This window comes from Gossypium arboreum, chromosome 3 (assembly GCF_025698485.1).
Source record: "Gossypium arboreum isolate Shixiya-1 chromosome 3, ASM2569848v2, whole genome shotgun sequence".
Lineage (NCBI taxonomy): Eukaryota > Viridiplantae > Streptophyta > Magnoliopsida > Malvales > Malvaceae > Gossypium > Gossypium arboreum.
The window spans coordinates 83,036,245-83,056,944 of record NC_069072.1 but is presented as its reverse complement, the minus strand read 5'-3'; the positions used below and the strand labels follow the sequence as shown (position 1 = coordinate 83,056,944).

Sequence of the window (20,700 nt, the reverse complement as noted above, 5' to 3'; positions counted from 1 at the left end):
CTTGCTCTCTGAAGAACCCAACTCGGATTAACGGCCTCAACCATATGGGTCTTTTAAATCTGATCACTTCTCCCTTGATTTGTTCTTGGAGATCCGAATACAACACGACCGACTCAATTTCCCAACTGTCTGCAAATACGACTCCAACCCAACGTGCTTTTTGACTTGAAATCTAGTTAACTTTAAATGATGAGTTGTCAATCTCAATACCTAGGAAAACGTGAATACTAATAGGAAGGATTTTTAATACGAATACGTATCTCATGATTCTTGATCGGAAAGAATACCGGCCTAAAGCTAAATTGGTATTTAGTGAAACATGAAATTTTTCATACTTTGGTTTGCTATGGAGTAGATTTGAATGAAAATGGTGGAAATTGAAAAAGGAAGGGACTTGGAAAGCAATTAAACAAATTTTGAAAATAACAAGAAAATGAAAATGGAATTGCAGTAGCTATTGACGAATGAATTTGGAAAGGAAATAAAATAATTCTTATTTAATACAAATGAAATCAAGTGACAAGTGTGTCTTCCAAGCTACCTTAAAGCCCAGTTTATATACATATCACTTAGTAGCTTAACCACCCAATACATAATTAAAATTTAATAAAAAATAAAATTAGAGTTTTTCTAATTTTAGCTTTTACAAAGTTAAAAGAAATCTAATAAGTCCTTGGCTATTTTCACATATTTTGATTCGGCCCCACTTTATTGATTGTGTTGTAAATTGGTCCTTTTCTGCTCGTTTTTAACTCATAACATCCCAATTGTATTCCTGACAAGATTAAAAAATAAAATCACTGATTCAGCAAGGCCTCCCACATGGCCGTGTGGCTCACACGGCTAGCACACATGTCCATGTGGCCACCCGTGTACCGTCAACAGTTCCAATTCTGGCGAAGAAAAACGCAGAAAAAGAAGGGTTTCAGTACCCACCAGATGAAGATTGAACGTTGAAGCAAAAGAGACACTTCGAAACCTAAAAACATCTAGCAATTGTCTAGTTACACAACTTAATCAAACTTACAAGACTAATTAAACAATCAACCAAACATGCCAAAACCTCGACGTAAACCCTAATTCAAACAATCGTTACCTTCGCATAATATAGCAAATTCACAAACCTAAGGTGCCTGGGGAACAGTTTTCCTCAAAACCTTCTCTTAACGAACATCAATTGAATGTTTAGATAGAGAAATCGAGCAAGGTACTCAAGAAACCAACTTTGATCGAAAATAAATGACAATGAATGTTAGTAGAGTTTAACATCGAAACTTACCGAATTGACTTCCAGTGACAAAACAACAGAAACAAAACTCTTACGACTACAGCAGCAAAATTTGACAGGCAAAATTTGAGAATTAAATGACGAAATTGAGAAGAAGAAAAGTAAAATAAAAACAAAGAAAAGAAGGAGTGAAGAAGAAGGTTACGTTCATATAAATAAAAATAAAAATTTTACTTCAAAAGCCAACTAACTACTCCTGCAAAATAACAAAAATATATTTTTGCTTCGCTTACGCGAAGATTTGAACACGGGACCAAAGAATAGGCAGATGCTTAACTAGTGAACTAACAGGCTCATTCTTAACACAAAAAGGAACAGAATTAAACTTAAGGAAGGAACCAGGCTAAGGTTCCAATAAAGAAATTAACAATTCCAAAATTAAATCGACTCAAACCTATATCACAAGTAAGTAAACAAAACACACAACCACAGAGGCAGACTCGACACAACTTAACATCAAAACTCAAATTTTGGGGCGTTACAATTGGCATGTACTTTGGCCAACATGGAATATCATCTAAGAAATTCCAAAGCTGTTTAGCTTCATCCCCAGCTTTATCAAAAGTGATAAACTTCGATCTTTGTGGATCTTGCAATTTGAGAAACCCATACTTTAATTAAAATTTTTCCTATAAATAGCTAGAAGGGAAACACATTGGGAATGAACCAGCAAAAGAGGTTTCAAGTTTTGACTCTAAAAATGTGAAAAAGGAAGATATTTCATCCTAGAAAGTGCCCACTGCTGCAAGTACCAAATTAGTTCCCTCAGGCATGAGAAAAAGATTAACTATTGAGATTAACTCAACCATAGAATTCCATTAGAGACATTATGACAAACAACAAGCTGAAACTAAAGTTGTAAAGAGGATAATTAACAAGGAAATGATGTAACAATCTGATTTTGGGCCTAGTCAAAATAGGGGTTTCGGAACCACTATTTTGAGGCCAGGGAATTTATTTTTTATAATATTTTATGTGTCATAGCATGATTAGATAAATGCATGAAAAATTTGGTGAGCTAATTTTAGCGTTTGTGAGTTTAATTGTGAAAAAGGACTAAATCGTATAAAGTGTAAAAGTCTTGTTTTATTAGCTAAAGGTGTAAATTTACTATGAATCATATTGTGGAGGTCTTTAAAAGGAAAATAGACCCTTTTGAGAGAGGTGGCCAGCCATAGGAGACAAAGAAATAGAAAAGTTAACATTTGGTGGAAATTAGGTGATAAAATTGAATAAAATAAAACAAATAGAAAAAGTTTTCATTTTCTCATCTCTCTCCTTCTTCTCCACCAATTTTTATTCAAGAAAACAACCATGGAAGCTCAAAATTTTCAACAACCTTATACTCTTGCAAGTAAGTCTTCTTGGTTGGTGGCCTTTCTTGATAATTTTTGTGTTTTTGGAACCCCTAAAGCTTAATCTAGCTATTGAGGGGATTATTTTGAAAAATGGTTGAGAGTATAGGGTTTTTACATGAAATCATATGTGTTTTTAACTGAAATTTTATGGAAGAAAATGAATCTTGGTTGTGTAATAAACAACTTTTATGAATGGATTTTCATGAAAACACCTAAAATGGATCATTTTGTAAAGATGCCAAAATGAGTGATAAGTATGAGTAATAATGAGAATTGTGGGCTGCTTCTAGTATAAAAAGAATTCGGCTAGGCTTGGGTAGTGAAAGTCTAGAGGCAAAATGGTTATTTTTCCAAAATATAAATTATGAAATGTATTGGTTAATATGATGATTAAAATAGTGGATTTTATCTTTATAGATCAATAAAATCGATATTCGAGCTTAAATCGGAAAGCACAAGGTTATGGACTAAAATGGAATAATTGGCAGAAATTTTCATTCGAGGTAAGTTCGTGTGATAATAATAATGCAAGGTTATAATTGAATATTAAATTATTTATTTTTATTATTATATAAATTGTATGATTGATTATACGGATATTCTTGGTGAAGATTCGACAAGTACATAAGCAAATAATGTGATGTTGTAACATATTTTAATGCTTTGATAATATGTGCATTTAAATGTTTTATTACTATCATGAAAGTATGAAATGTATGATGGAAGAATAAATGACATTATGAGCAAGTACGACAACATTGAGTTAGACAAGAAACCCCGTTTGAACCTCAGGAATAGTATAGGATACACACGATATGTCATGAGGAACTATATGGTCTGAACACAGGAGTTATGTCTGAGTTCATGAGATAAATGATATATGTAATGTGGGTCCGGGTGCTGACTATGTGATCAGACCCGTGAGTAACTTGTTGAGCGAGCATATCATGTTAAGGCTTTGGGGTGCAGGTGCTGACCTTGTGTACAGACCCATGAGTAGCTCAAATGCGAGCATTACATAATATGTGGTAGCTTTAGTTACATACGTTACGTGCTATGAGTTGGTTCTAGCTCATGTTAAGGCTTTGGGGTGCAGGTGCTGACCTTGTGTACAAACCCGTGAGTAGCTCAAATGCGAGCATTACATAATATGTGGTAGCTTTAGCTACATACGTTACGTGCTATGAGTTGGTTCTAGCTGTGTATATGGCACTATGTGCAAGTTTCCATGTATCTATTAGTGTTCCTAGTGTTCAACGGGTAATTCAAAGAAGGATTTGGTGATGGTTCCAATAAGGTATGTCATTGGTGAGAACGAACTTGAGTTATGTTACGAATGAGTACAGATATGTACAAAAACTCAATTGAATATGATATCCACGAATGGTAAGTCCATGAGTATTTTGAAATGATGTTGTGTTAATTTGCTGGACTATGATATATGTTCATAAATGCATAGATTTCTAATTTAAAAGAAATGAAAATGAAGGTGTGATGAACTTAGTCATCATCGTTTTTGTACTAAAACTGTTTTGGACAGTAACTGTAGTCCAATTTTGAAAATTCACCAAAAATTGTGTAAGTTTAATTTGAGGCTATGAAACTAAAGCTTATTGAGTCTAGTTTCAATAGAAAAAATTCTGTAAGAAAAATAATATCAGATTATGAGATATTTAAATTAATGTGAGATAGAGTCAGAATGATTTTGAAATCTCCTATTATGATTTAAGAAAATCATTGAAAATTGTGAAAAAATATTTGTGGGTTATAGTTTCTATGCCTAAAATCCTTAATGATTCTATTTTCAATATAAATATAAGGGAACGTCATCCGAGTCCCGTATTATGAGGTAATTAATTTTTAGTGAAGAGGTGTCGGAACTGTCAGATAGCGAAAAAGGGGTAACTTTAAAGAATAAACTGTACTTATTGGCTGGACTAAAAATTCTAAAAATTTTATGGTAAGAATATATATGAGTATTTTCAGGAAAAAATATTAGATCTTAATTTGGAGTTCTGTAGCTCCAGATATAAATAAATTAGTAACTATGACTTGAGAGAAACAACATGACCAGAAAATAAGTAAAAGTGTAATTATAGTCGTATTACCTTGAGAAGCATGTTGGCATATTTCTTATTATTTTCATATGGACTTACTAAGCAGAAAGCTTACTCCCTCCTTTTCATTTCTTTAGTGTTGTCAGGTCGGCTCAGGGTTGGAGATCGTCGGAGGTAGCATCACACTATCAAGCTATTACCGTTAGGGTATTGATAAACCTTAGGTGTATTTGAGTGAGTGGCATGTATAAGGACTTAGTTATTATGATGTGTAATCTTCTGATTTGGTCAAGATGTTGGCTTAAATTGATTCGTTGTGTTTAACCATGAGACATGGCTTATATGGGTGATGGCTTCTAAGCCTATTTAACCAAGCTATGTATTGATGCCTTGCGATGTGGTCATGTGATTATATTTGTTTGATAGGAATGGTTAGTGTTACAGTATGTATGCTTGATGAATGTCTTATGACCAAACGAAGTGGTCATAGTCAGAGAATTAAAATGTGATATGGCAATAAGTCAATAATGCTGGAAAACGAAATTGGTGTGGAATGACTTAGGCAAGCATGTCGTTTGTGAATGTGAAATAATGTCAAGCATGGTATAAATGTATAAGTGATAATCAAAATGACATGTTCAATTGATTGTAAATTGGTATGTTTAGACTTGGTACAAAATTGTAAGCAAAACATATGTATGACGACATATGAATATTACAATTGAGTCTTAATGGAGGATGTTTAATTATCTACTTGATGCTACAATATATGTGTCCAATGTATTTAAGTAGGTGAGGTATTAATGGCAACAGAAGGCTTGGAAAATAGCCTAAGTGTTAGCCATATGGAAAAAGACACGGCCATGTGTCTCAGCCGTATGGAGGTCACGGCCTAGCACACAAGCATGTGACCTAGCCGTGTGGTTCAAATTACTTGTTGACATCACAAACAAAGAGTTACACGGGCTGAGGACACGAGCGTGTCCCAAGCCACACAGCGTCTGTGACCACACGGCCCAACCCACATGGGTGTGTAACTTTCCAAAGCAAGAAAATTTGTTAAGTTGTCCAAAGTTTATTGAAAGTTCTCAGTTTAGTCCCGAACCACCCCATGTATATTTTAGGCCTCGAAGGCCCATACAAGGGATGATATGCATGTGTTTGAAAAGTTTTAATTTGGACGAAATTTTGTGGCCCGGTTCTGCATGTTTGTGAATGTTTAAGTCCGGTAACGCCTCGAACCCTGTCCCGGCGTCGGATATTGGTAAGGGATGTTACAAAAGGCTTTGCAGGCTAATCTTCTTGCCTTTTCTGATGATGAGTAGTTTGACAAGTTTCTTAAGCAGAAAGGGGGAGAATGGATAATGTAATTGGGAAGCTACCATTAAGAGGGAGTTCTTAATTTTTTTATGATGAATTTTATGAAAAAAATTGAATTGTTTTATTTTTTTTGGAATTTCTTTGGGATGATTGTAATCCTAATGTCTACTTTTCGTTATGATGGCTAATTTACTTAGTTATTATATAAGTTTTTGGAATTAAGGGGAATAAGCTAAGGGGGGCTAAGTTTAATTGTTGATATAACTTCTTGAGTAGTATAAGTTTTGTTCAAGAAATTACCAAAGGGGAGATTGCTGAAAAATATGAAAAGATTGAAGGAGTGTCCACTCCTTGACAACTGTGATAGACTGGACTGTTTCCATATTTGAGTTAATAACAATTTATTGAACCGGATTTTTGATTCATACTGATATTGTGGGATGTATATAGTTCATCAATGAAGATCATATAACTAAGGAAACATACATGAAGGATCGAATCGGAGCGAATTATGCTTATCTAATCCCTTAGATCAATGAAGTTTCATTGGATTGGACCGTTGAACACTTATCTGTCAACAGTCTATGTTTACATTGGATAAATCTTTTTATATTAACAAGTCTCAAAATATTCTATATAATTAACTTAAATTTATATAACTTTATTAGCTTTACAGTATCTCTATTACCTTTAGATTTATTATTTATAAAAGAAAAAATGTAAATCAACTTTATATTTTACTTTTATTAATTTATATAACTTTATGTTAAAAATAATAATAAACTTAAGCCACATGCTTTAATATTTGACAAGTCATACTATATTTCAAAAATAAAAAAATGTTCTATATGTTAAAATGTTTGAAGATTATTTTACTTTTCTTTCTCAATCATAATATTTATATTACTTATTTAATATTAAAGTAAATATATATATTATTTTAATTTATTTTTCAATCATAATATTTTTAAAAATTACAATTTTCATAACATTTTTTATAAATAAACATAATATCAAACTTATGCATTGTATAAGATAATAAAGTAATATAAACTAATTTCAGAAACTTTTAATTATCATTATTAGACTATAAAATTCTTGACAACAAAAAAAATTTATTAGAAGAAGTTTAAATATTATTTTCAAAATTAATATATGAGGAGGAATTTACTTGTACCGATAATTTATTTTATGATTAAAATATGTTATAAAATTTTCAATAAATTTTCAATAAAAATACTACTTTTAAGTCTTTTCAATAAATTTTCATGTTAAATTTTATATATCAACTCCCACTAATAGTACTTCTGGCTTTCTCCCCACTTGCGAGAGCTTTTCATTTATTTTATGGTTAAAATATTTTATAAATTTATGTAATTTTGAATATTTAAAATTTAGTTTTATATTTTTAATTTTAAAATTTAATTTTTTTATTTTTAAATTTAAAAATTTTAAATCCAACAATTAATACTATTAAATTTGTTGGTGTAATATTTTGAAGTAAAAGAATATTCATTTGTTTGTCATATAATTTCAAAAAATAGTATTGTAGTGAACTTGAATTTAACCAAAAATTTAATAGTATTAAAGTTAGATTTAAATTTTAAAATTTAAAAATGAATAAACTAAATTCTTAAAAATTAAAGTATAGGGTTGAATTTCAAATTTTGAAGAATATATTTTAACTTTTATTTCATATATTATTATTGGGTTACTTTATAAGTAAATTATATATCTTTCTTCCTTAACCTCTTCCCTAGGTTCATGTGAAAGTCAAATTGCATATATTCCATCTTCCAAATTTGATTTCAAGAATATTTAACTACTTATGGAACTACGGATCTTATTAGCTTAACGTGAGTTGATTTCCTAGCTTAAAGACAAGTGGCCGTTCTAGTAGAATTTCACATTTATCATTCATTTTCATATAAATAATAGTTTAAAGTTTCAAAGATGCTCCGAAAAAACAAAAGGTTATGTTTTATTTCACATGGATTATAGTGATTATGTTCTATAATTGTTTATTTGATTGACAGTATGTTATATATGTGCCGTCAAGAATAAGAGAACTTCCACGGTTGTTAAACATTGTATCATGATAAGAGAACGAGAAGATGATTCTATCATCAAAGAACTCCGAGTCGTATTTTAAGAAACTAAGGACCATTTGTTAGAATAAAATATAGGTGGAGTTACAAAAAGTTTGTCTATAATTTTGAGTTTCTGCTCTAAACAATCCTTAATCCTCACCCTTCATTAAAAAAATCGAATATTTTCTTCTTCCTTTTTTTTTTTTTTTTATATCTGTATCATTCTTGAAATTTCTTTATAGAGTGTTTTTTTGTAGGAGAGAAGAAATGTTACAAACAAAAGAAACAGAATGCACGCGATAAAAACGGAGAGAAATATTAAAATAGACCTTATAATCTTAAGTGTTGTGATAAATGGTGATTTGTAAAATGAAAAATTAGTGAAATAAGCTATCTGTAATAAAAGAATACGATGAGAGAGATTAGAGAAAATTTAGGAAATTGCCGAAATGTTAAAGGTTATTAAATGAGTTGTGACTAGTTAGAATTCATATTTATAGAAATTGGAGTTGCAAAATTAGTTAATAAATAATTTAAGTTGATAATAATAATAAACAGCGAATATGAATTTATCATGTTTTTAAAAGAAAAAAAAAGCACTCACTAAGAGGAAACTTTTCAATTATATCTTATCCAATAAACTAAGCTCTCTAGAACGTCTCATGTGTAAAGATAATTCAAGAATTGTATCATATTTCAAAGTTATTTCAACTTTCACATTGGTGAAGTAGAACCTTGTGAAATATCTTTTGTGGAATAGCTCTTAAAACGAAAGTGAATTTTTTTCAAACAAAAAAAGAGTTGTTTTAGAGGAAGAGGTGTTCCTAAATAAGGATTATTCAGACATGTTTCAAATATCATTTTTCTCAGCATAGTTGTTCTTGGTAAAGATTGTTCCGAACAAGAGTTGTTATCAACATAATTGTTCTTTGTAAAGGTTGTTCCAAACAAGAGCTGTTATGTGGTGATGCTTTTCTTAAAAAGAATTTATTTTGAATGTTATTCTTGAAAAACAATTGTTCTAAATAGATGTTCTAAATGACAATTCTTCTGAATATAGTACTTAAAACGCAATTATTATAAAGAAGAGTTGTTTCAAACATTTGATGTTCTCAACAAGAGATGTTCTTAAATGATAGCTGTACTTGATGACAACTATTTTGGACATGGATATTCCAAATATAACAATTCTCAAATAACAATTATGCTAAACAATAGTTGTTCTTTCAAAAGAGATTAAATGAAGCAACACTACTACTTGTTCCGACTTAAATTTGTTACTATATGTAATTCTCTGTAAGGTATCTTCTTTATCTTTATGAAAAAAATATTAGTAATCAGAATTAAATATTTACACTTTTATATATGTTAAGACTTGTTTAAAGTGATGATTAAAATTCTTACACTTAAATGACATGTACACAAAAAAACTCCGGTGCATATTGGAAAATAAATTATTTGAAAATTCTTACTTTATATATTATTTTAAGAGATTCGATGTGGGCTTTTATGGAGATGTACTTGTTGTTGGTGATTGTCCCAATCTTCAACCTCCCTTCATGCATATAACCTTTTCGGGTAACCTAACCAAAAATTTTAAATCCATCATGAATCTAACTGTTAAATGTTAAATGCAATGGGTACAATTTTGCTCACTTAAAAGGATCAGATCACGTCCTTTATAATTGATACTTGCCTAGGATGGCAGCAAAACTAAACATAAGCTTATAGATCAATGACGCCATTGTCGCCCCCCTTGGTTCCTTGGACTTGGACAGGGACAACCATCAAATCTTTACTATAATTATAACATTGTCTCTCTTACAATTTCTGGAGGCTTCATTTATGTATTCTTTAAGTGGGAATAATGGAATATTAGGCATCTTTCGCAAAAGCTATACTAATACACATTTGCCGGTCCAAAACTTTTAGATGCTCTTTGTTTTGTTCTTATAGGCGTATGCGTTTGCATGTTTAATGGAGTTAATCCTACTCCCATATTGTATATTTTATAGCCTAAAGCACCACAGGAAAAGGTGGGGAGATATGTATAAATTTGAGAAGCCTTCAAACAGTTGTATACTGGGTACGTAGCAAGAAAGCAAGCAAAATAGTGACAAGACTTTGAGGGCTTTGATTATTAGAAATGGCCATTAAGACTCGAAGCTATTCTGTCGATGGCAAGCACGAGATGACGGTTGATGAGTTCAAGAGATGGTTAAAGAAATTTGACGAAGATAAAGATGGAAAGATAAGCAAAGATGAGCTTGCTGATGCTATACGAGTCTCGGGTGGATGGTTTGCTGGGAGGAAGAGCAAATACGGCATACGATCTGCGTATGCCAATGCCACAGGCTTTGTTGATGACAACGAGATAAAAAAAAAACCTTGCAGAGTTTGAAGAAAAACACTTAAATGTGAGGATTCTGCATTTGTAAGGTGCTGATTTTAGCCAACATTACACCCCTTTGTTCTTTATTTATATATATATAATTGAATGAATTAACTAATGCAAACTACATTACAATTTCTTCTTCTCCTGAGCTTATAGTTTACAAGTTGATTACTCGCAGCTTTTTGTAAGAAATGGCACCAAGTATGCCTTTTCCTATGTTACGAATATAAATATTTGCTGGAAATGATGGTAAAGACTTGTCAGTACATAAGATGAAGAAATGAATCTGAATACTTTTCAGTTATATATATCCATTTTATATCAGCTTTCTGATGCCTGTAGTCCAATAAACTGGGTAGGTTGAATACAAACTATCTCCATTGAACTAATGATGAAGATTGATTTTATATAAACAATGAATATATATAAATTAATTACACTACCCCTCCTCCCTTGAGATTTTTAATGAATGTTTTATATGGAATCAGATGAATTCACTATACAAATTACAAATGCAACTACTCACAACGCAAATGTAACTTAGAGAACAAAACTTTTTTTTATATGAATATTAAATTATTTTGGACTGCCAAGAGTTAGCCAGCTCTGCACTTTCAAGGGCATATGACGGAAGAACCTCTGCCAACAGCCATTGTCACATGTAACCTGTAATTTGCCAAAGCACTCTTATTAGAAATTCGAGAAAACTTCAACCGCAATGGGCTATGTCACTTGGATTCTTCATTTTAGCTAATATTATGCGTCTAAAACATATTTAAGCATGAGGATCATCCAAAAATATGGAAAAAACTTTAAAAACTATGTCAGATAGATACTGATATCCAACACCCACGAGTCTATGTAAGAAAGGTGATAGCTAGTTGGGTCTCGGAAAGTGCAGGCAAAATGCTGAAAGGTCTCTGGTTCAACTGCTAAATGTCTTAACATTGATTGTTCTAAGTTCCAATCGGGATCGAGAATGTAATTGGCACCAGCCATTTCGGATAACCACCCCATCCTGAGTTAAACAGCAATGCAAAATTGACAACAAAATACCTGGATAACTCCAGAATGCTCGCAGACATCATTCATCTATCTCAATATCCGAATGCTCAAGCATTATATTCTAGCTGACAACTTCATATATCAATTCCAGGAGGCGGCAGTTTCCAGAAATTCCATGAATTATAATCCTCCTGTAATCAATAGAAATAAAGAAGCAGAGCAAAAAAAAAAAAAAATGGTAAGCCACCCCAAAAAAAGAATTAAGCAACACTTTAAATTTCAGACTATATGATACTAGGAGAAGGTGACTATGTTGCTCCAATTCTTCATTTTTTTGTTGAAGTACACTTATCAAGTACATGTCCTAGACAAATATTTGAATATGGTTGTGAGAATATGACCCTCCAAAGATCTTCCGAACATAAAACAAAAATTAAACATACCCATGTCAAACACATACATGTATCCAACACTTGCACCCCAAATCCAACACAGGAAGGTAAGACCTAATCTAGAAGAAAGTGGGAAACAATTGGGTCTCTTTCCAAACCAAGAATAACAAAACTCAGCCTAGTTGCCTTAGCAGCCATGTTTCCAGAACAGAAATATCCACAAGGGGTCCGATTAATACTAAGTTTGAAGTCATGATCTATAGCTTTGGAAACTAACTCCAGATTGTGAGAAATAAATGGAAAAGAAAAGGTAACAAAACCTGCTCATGAGAAGCCATTGGTGGAAACATGCCATGCACAAGAGCGTGAAGAGAGCTATAAGATTTTGTGTCAACACGGCGGTTCACAACAACCTCACCCTGCAAACTTGAAACTATTAGAAGAGAAGTTTTGTACAGTAATATTAGAAGCTTTTGGTCTCCTTTCTTTAAGCATCAAAGCCTTAGATTACCTTTGGATTAATAATGAAGATTTTTCCTCTTGGGATTCCAACCTTAAGATAGCTGATTTCATCGGTGTCTCTATTCCCAAAACCAGCATAGAACGGGTTGCAATCATATGGAAACAACGCCTTTATTTCCTGTAAGTCCAAAGATACCAAAAAGCATTAAAATGTTACTAATTTAAGTCACTTATCACCCACTTATCTATATTAGAAATCTTTTAAATCTCTACCAGTTTACATGTAATCCATAGTATATATGCAAAGCTATAAATAAATTTTAAGCTAAAAGTGGTGATGCATAATATTAACTATAAAGGCAGATCAAAATCAAATAAAATGACATGTTTCAAGCCAAAAACCAGTTCAAGAGTTGTAATAACATAAAAATTTATTATAATTAAACAATTAAATTTTCATTTTGTTCAGAAGAGAATAATGTAAGACATCCCTTGAAATGCAGTAAATTCCTCTCAGACTTGCTAGTAACCCATTCAACTGATCTAATTTGCAACCCATTGGGATATATACTGAAAAAATTGATAAGCAATAAATAACCATAATTTATTTAGCAGAACAAATATCATATCAGAAGAAAGTACATCAGAGCAGATAACTAACCTCTAAGCATGCAATCTTGAACTCATGAGGAGCTCTTCTAATAACTGAGAAGATTATAGGATGTGTAAGTCTTATTCATGTGATTTACAGACATCTTGTGGGGTAGAAGAAGTGACAAAAAAGAACAGATATTATAGACTTGAAGGGTTAAAAGCATACACTCCAAACCAGAAACAATAACATGTTCACTACAAATGTGATGCCCACCATACCTTCAATTTGATTTTCAATGTGGACACACAAGGTAGCTTCTAATTTCTTCCATAAAATGCACATGATAGGAATCACAAACAAAATATCATAGAACAAGCTTTCATTTAAATTATTGCAGCTCACAGTGATAGAACTAAACTTTGATTTTTCATGTAGTAAATGCGTGTGTCATGTATCTAGTGTAAAGGTACAGCTAATGCTTCTCGTCCAAGTTATTGCAGAGATGTCTTAAATCTCTCTAGGGGTTTAATGTAATGGTGTAAAAGGGTTTAATAGACTTTAAATCCTCAAGATACTGCACCATGCCCTAATGGATACAACGTAATGTAAAAGGAGGCATTTGCCTTATCCTGCACAAGGTTGACAGTTTAGGTACTCATATGCCACAGTTTTCTTAATTTAGTGTATTAGAAGAACATAACTAATGTCTTGACTAATGTACTAGAAATACAAAACAAATGTAATAACTAGACAAATGTCCTAGAACAACATAATTAATGTCCTAATTAGACTATGTAATGCATGATTCATGCAACAAAACCAAAAGGATAAAAGGACAGACTGCATTTAATAAAATGCTATATCTTGAACATGAAACACAACCTCAGTAAACTGTTTATTAGGTCCCTGAAATGAAAAACAGTTACCTTCTCTATACAGGGATGGAAAAAGGCCATCAGGAGAAATAACAATCGGCCCATCAGGTAATGCCTTACCATCCTATAGATAAGAAGAAATGTCCGTTAAACAGTTTCTCCCTTTACATGCAACAGTTGTAAGTTGAACAAAGAATAAAGACAAAGAAAACAAGAAATTTTAAGTTATTGATTCTCATTCTACAGTTCAATATAAGAAAAGCATCAAACTAGCATAGGTCACCTGCTTAAGATTGGCTAAAAATTGTCTAGTGAGATATGCCTGCGATATAGCACGTGCACTGAGGAAAAGCAACTGATACCCATTTTCCTGCAATATAGAAGAAGAATTTTGATCCATGGAAGATATTAATGCATTAGAGTCCATATGAACTCTAAAATTGTTTTTCTTTCTAAAATCCGAACAGAGAAAATAAGAAAATTATAACTGCAAGGGCTTTCATGAAGATTGTACATGGTTCAAAAACCAATGGGTTGTTGGCTGTGCAAGAAAGACTAAAGTAATATTAAAATGTAATATGAAAATTATCCTACCTTAATAGCTGAAAATAAATGTGCAACACCTGTTTGTGACCAATCCATCCCAACCAACGGCATGAACTGGCCTAGGACATCTGATCTGTAACAATAAACATAAAATCAGGGATGCTAGGAATGACCAAAAGAAGCCTTGTTGGCATGGCACTAAGAACATAGGAAAGAATCAGATTATTAAAGGAACCTACAATAAAAATTTCAAGGACCAATTCAGGTTATGTAAGGCTAGCTGTCTCCAACACCATGTGGGTCAAGACTAGAGCTATGAAAACAAGCAAACTAATTTTGAGAAATGGCATTATTGAATGTTGAACCCAAAACTAAGACTTGAAGACAAAATGAAATATTACTCAGATGTTATCAAAAAGTTAGTGCTGATGCTGCATATGGTAATAAATAAAAATAATTGACTAAAACAAAACTATGGAAAAATGCAAGCTGCCATAAAGCTCAGACTCCTAGCAACTGCATTTCAAATGACTGAAACGCCAGAAGTCCAGACAGCCTGAAATCTAAAACATGGCCTCCTTTTGGGGGCTATTAAAAGCTAATATTCTGCAAAGTACTAGCTAATAACCAAATCATCAAATCCTTGTTCACGGTTAAACCTTGTCCAACAGATTACCATCCATACTTTTCTTCATTCTATTATATATGTATGTTTCTCCTTTAATTAACCCAAAACTTGGCCCATTGATGGGATGATTCCATGAGGATGGAGATTCCCCACCTAAATCAACTATGACCAAACTTTACCGCCTAGACTGAGCAATACCTAATAAAGAAAATAAATTCTAATTACTGATTTATTGTTAGACCCATTATTAATATGAATTATAATTTGCAGCATGTGACTGTGATCTAAAACTGACATTTAATTTCAACAAATAGAACCTAATAATATAACATCAACATGAATCAGTACTCAATCTAAAACGTGAAGTAGCATGATAGGTTGTCCTGCATCAGCAAATCTGAGGAACTTCCTTACTTTGTAATTGTCCCATCAACATCTGAGATCACTACATGAGTGTTCCAGTGCCACAAATAGATTCTGGCATCAACCTGTTCAATACATGTTTTTGAGTCAGCACATCAGACAAAAAGTGATAAATAAGAAACTAACTTGACAACAAAAAATTGAATAAGAATCAGAAAGAATATTTAACTTCAAGTAAGAATCCAACAAAAAGAACCTGCTGTTTCCCTAACATAGCGGTCGAAAATGTAAAGGTTATCTGATTCATTCCATCTTTTAGATTCAATGATGCCAGTTGTTCAGAGGTTGGGGTGATTGCCCTGATCATCTTCTTCACTGGCTTGGGTGTAAGAAAATTCTCATCATCATCACTAGCAACAGAATCATCAGCAGCATTCCCAGCATCTGAGTCTCTGGTATCTGCTGCACCCGGCTGTGCAGCCTTCCTAGATCTTGATCTTTTCAAAGAAAAAGGCCAAAGCCTCCACTTTCTACTCTGGGTGACTATGGCTTTTGATGGACCCCCTTCAATGGATTTCTCCACTCTGTCAATAGGTATCATGCCTGTGGGTTCAATTATTTTTTCACTTCCAAATGTAACCATTCCTAAAAGAATAGGCGCTGCTGCATCCCACGGAAAGTAACAGCCATCAATTCGAACAACAAGCCTATCATTCTTTACAACAGTTGCACCTAAAGAACTAAATTTCTTGTTATCCAGTTTTTCAGCATCAAAAGCTTGACGAGCTGCCTCAGCACCCATCCCTTCATATAACAAGTGCTTGCAAAAAGATATCTCTGCAGAAACCACAATGCATGTCACTTTCTACAATTTACAGCCTAAAGAGCAGCTTCACAAGAAAGAATATTTAGTTTATGTTTAATTAAAATCATAACAAATAGTATGTTGTACCTTAGCATGATTCTACAGGTTCATCCATCACATGAAATATTATTAAAAAAAAAATGAAATAAACAATTTGTTGAATGATTTCTAATCTCTTCTTGCATAATACAAAGGACTAACATGAATCATTTCAGTGCATTCTGCAGTAAACTCAACAAGTGTAAGTAATGCATGATAACTGAGTTCTCTTATTTATTGAAGAAACAAGATAACTAAGTTCTCTTACCAACAGCAGAAATGTGAATAATATTTTTCAGCTTCCCCGAAGTCTCACTCTCCTCTCTACTAGAGCTTTCATGTGCCAATTGCTGTTCCTCATCTGCATTGGACCTTATCTCGTTTGAATCATCCTTCCTGATCGATTTCCACCTAATGGCTTCAGAACTTGAGTCTAAACAATGGCTTACAGGGTTGTTGTTGCTTGAATCAAGCTTGGCAATAGGAGACTGCATAATAGGAAGTGATTCCACTTGCAGCCCATCTTTTTCACCAACTACTCCATGATTTCCAAAAATACTAATAGGATCAGAGATAATCCCTGACTTTTCTATGGAATTCTCCATATTAGCTGCTGGACTCTCCTGAACAAACTTGTCAGAATCTAATGACTCACTATTCACATTACACAAACCATTTACTTCTTCACTTTCGGTACAAATTGAAGGATGATCTTTATTTATGCAATCTGGCTCATCGTGTTTGAATTCTGCAAGGTCGCTGAAAACGAATTGTTCATCTTCAGAACTCTCTGATGGTAGAACACTGCTCATTGGATGAGAGTTCACCTCTGGTACTAGCTCAGTTGTTCTTACCAGTGTTTCAGCATGAACGTGAACTTCCCCATTTCCTTCATCAGAAAGGCACAGTGTTTCATGAGTTTGTTCACTGGAACCATCCAATGTTCTAACCGAGCTCTCTGGAACAAAAGACTGAAGCCTGTCTGAAACAGTCTCCTTATTGACATTCCTTCCATTATCAGCTGGTTCTCCATCAAACTGCTCGTCCTTACATGCTTCAAGCCTATATTGACATTGCAAATCAGAGTTCCCAACACTATTACCATCTATGGTTCCTGAAATATTGGCTATTATTTTGGATTTTTCTTCCATAAAACCTTCACTTAGTGAAGAGGTTTTGCAGAAGTCAGATTCCCCTCTTAATATCTGGTGACCTATACTATTTTCCTCCTTATCATTCACAGAAGATTGAAGTTGGCTTTGTTCATCACTAACCTGTGTATCTTCTTCAAACCCTTTATCATCCAGTGCATCATTTGTAGAAGAAAATGGAGAAGCATTGCCATTTGAACTGTCAGAGACGATATTAGTGGACCACTTCATCTCCAACAGGCCAGCAGCAATCTCAGCACGCTCCAATGATTCCAATCTCATTACACCACCGCCATCCTCCCTGTAATCATCCTCCTTTTCTGATCCCAGTCCGAAAACATGACCAAATATCTCTGATTGTTGGGAAGTCGTCCTGGCAACAATTTTCATGTTGTTCACATCAATTTGATCCATGGAATTCAACTTATCACCACCGAAGTTGCAACTTTTGGACTTCAGTGGCCTCCTATAAGCAGAGGAAGGTTCATCTGTTTCATATCCTGAAGGAAAAGGAAATGAAACAGCTTCAGATTCCTCTTCGTCACCATCAACCTCCCTGAGAAAGTATGCTTCCCCTGTATGATCAAGAAACATGTGGAAATTGGCTTCGATGCCATTAACACAGATGGTAACCACCTTCTCCCTTGTCTTTAAAATCCCTTGAAATTTACCAAATCGAACATACCAAGGGGATGATTTGAAGTTCCCATCGGGTTGTTCCACTACTATTATATCTACTGCACCACCAAAAGGATGAAATGGAGCTGAAACAGAATATACACCGCGAGAGATATAGCTGCCTAGTCTCCCCACCGCGTACATCCTCTTGATCTTGGATTTCTAAGACCAACCCCAGATCTCAATTACATCCTCTTCATACATACAATAGGCCTTTCCACAACTCTAGAGCTTTAAATTCTGCAAATACCCACATTATAAATTCTTATTCCTCAATCCAATCAATCAAAAGAGGAAACCCAAGAATGTAAACATACAAAAAATGCAAGGATTTGGGAATTGTTCAATGCATGATAACTCAAAAGAAAAAGCATTAATTAAGAAAAAAACAACTGAGAAACTGTGTGTTTCTCTTGTTGTTTTGAGTGTGTTTCGAATTCAATGTAGATATAAAGCGGCAAAATAGAAAGCAAAAAAAGGGAGACGTGCCGGATCAAAACCCAAACAGAACACCAACAGCTGATTTGATGATGGAATAAAGCATGTCCATTTTCATATATATATATTTTTTTCTGAATTCGAATTTACCCAGAAACTGTAAGCTAATCTGATAATAAAATTAGTAATATCATTAAATCCCAACTTATTAAAAAAGGAAAAAGAAAATCTCTTTCAAAAATAATAAGGAAACGGAAAGGATTTAAGCTTGAGAGAAAGAGAGACCAGCAGTAGCTTCGTGATCTTCTACGTGAGGGCATGGGCATGGGAGGATTAGAGCATTTCTCATCAATTCCTTTTTTTGGGTTTTGATGACCGAATGTTCTGCCACTTTTTAATAGATTTTATTAATAAAAAATTGAACATTAAATTAATCTCTTTTTTTCTTATTAATTAAATACCAATTCATAAATGTTTTGAATGTGCCCTTCATAATCTTTTGAGTGACAAAAAAAAGGAAGTTGTTATTATGGCTAAATTTAACATCAGAGAGATTTTGTTTTGATTATCACTTGGGAAACGTCGAAAGAGAAAAATGTGATGGCATATTACCACAGCAACATCCAAGAACGAGAGTTTCTTGTCAGACTAAAAAATTACAGGTTGATATAATTTTCAGTTTTTAAATATTACAGGTGAATATAATTTTAGCTTTGAAATTATTTTAGTAATTATAATTTTTATTTTTATTATATCCAACTTTATAATTCTTTAGTTTAATTTTTTTCAAATTTGATAATTTGATATTTTGAGATGATGCAAAATAATTATTTAAAATTTTTAAGCAATTCAATTTTTATTTTTACTAATTTTGAAAAGAAAACATAATTATAAAATTTAGATATCAAAATAAAAATAAAAATAATATTTAGTTGTGAAATTTAGTATGTTAACCCAAAAAGACAGCATTCCAAACCTAACACACAAGACATGACATGGATTCTTAAACTAGGATTACGTCCTTTCTTTTCTTCCTTAAAGTAGATAATATAAAACAAAAGAAATTTGGAATCCAATGATTATTTAATATTTGGAATCAACTGAAATAGACATGGACCCAAAGAACCAAATTCTGGGAGGAATTGGATTATATATATATATATATATATATATATATGATAGTCATACGTATAAAATTAAAGTGGTTCTATATTATTTGTATTTTTTAAATAATTAATATTTTAATAATTCTATTGTTATATTTTATATTTTATTTGTATAGATTATGCATATTAAATTTAGTATAAGTTAAAAAATAATTATTCATAAAAATAATTATTCATTTATAAAAAAATTTAACGGTTAATCATATATTAATATAGATTAGATCAATATGATAAAGATATTAGACGATGAGCTTCTCTTGGTCATTGCCTCACGACCAAAAAGGCTCGGAACTTCGATGAGTAATCATAGGGGATTCTTTCTGCGAGGAGCTTCTCTTAGTCATAGTAGGGGCTCAACTCGCTACTCAACTAGATGTCAGTGCTAGAAGCGAAAGTCCAGGGATTGGATCATCTCTACAGTAGGTTCATCTTGAGGAAGTACGATACGTCTAAGGTTAAGATCTGAAGCCGATCTTCATTGGCCTTCCGCACCTATGATTCCTTGAATTCCTCGCCAATTTAAGGTCAAGCAGCTTAACTTTTTTTCTCGTTCCTTTTGTGCCTTTAGCATACCCTCTTAGAAATTTTAGCTTAATTAAAGGCTGATTGCTGCATTTTTCTCGAGTACAGTGATAATCATAAAGGCCTCTCCTTGTGCCGTAGGTTTCATTTCCCGCCATGTTCTCCTTCGCTTCAGGCCTTTTTGGTAGGATCGATCAGTATATGCTCCTCCTTCCACTTTGGATCAGTACGATACACACTAACCCCTAGATCGATTCAAAATTTTACATAAATAGTAACTAGAAATATCTTAAAAAATTTAATAATTGAATTGTTAAAAATATTAATAGTAGAAAAACTATGTAAAACAACTTAAATCTTACACCAATGGAAGTGAATCTTTCCCTATATATACTATATATATACACATATGAGATGCTAATAAAGAAAAAGATAATGCCTTTATATTTAGGTTTAAATATGTTAAA

The 20,700-nt window shown here is 32.8% G+C and overlaps 2 protein-coding genes across 4 annotated transcripts; one reads left to right on the top strand and one right to left on the bottom strand.

Annotated features, from left to right (window-relative positions):
- Positions 1-10,098: 10,098 nt before the first annotated feature.
- On the top strand, positions 10,099-10,632 carry LOC128290368 (polcalcin Phl p 7-like). The gene has a single exon (XM_053025774.1). It carries the CDS (start codon positions 10,260-10,262, stop codon positions 10,512-10,514), a length of 255 nt encoding a protein of 84 aa, XP_052881734.1. The 5' UTR covers positions 10,099-10,259; the 3' UTR covers positions 10,515-10,632.
- A 215-nt stretch (positions 10,633-10,847) lies between these two features.
- Positions 10,848-19,161, bottom strand: LOC108458840 (phosphatidate phosphatase PAH2-like). Of its 3 annotated transcripts, none has more exons than XM_017758243.2 (12): positions 18,831-19,161; positions 16,547-18,347; positions 15,631-16,211; positions 15,426-15,499; positions 14,432-14,516; positions 14,121-14,207; positions 13,889-13,961; positions 13,029-13,072; positions 12,417-12,545; positions 12,226-12,324; positions 11,565-11,704; positions 10,848-11,174 (listed from the first exon to the last, which is right to left on the bottom strand). In XM_017758243.2, exons 2-11 carry the CDS (start codon positions 18,249-18,251, stop codon positions 11,648-11,650), a joined length of 2,934 nt encoding a protein of 977 aa, XP_017613732.1. In that variant the 5' UTR covers positions 18,252-18,347; positions 18,831-19,161; the 3' UTR covers positions 10,848-11,174; positions 11,565-11,647. The 3 variants fall into 3 exon arrangements, with proteins under 3 accessions (XP_017613732.1, XP_052881732.1, XP_052881733.1); XM_053025772.1 differs by having other exon boundaries at positions 18,597-18,849; XM_053025773.1 differs by lacking the exons at positions 10,848-11,174; positions 11,565-11,704; positions 13,029-13,072 and having other exon boundaries at positions 12,227-12,324; positions 18,831-19,152.
- Between the last annotated feature and the right edge of the window lie 1,539 nt (positions 19,162-20,700).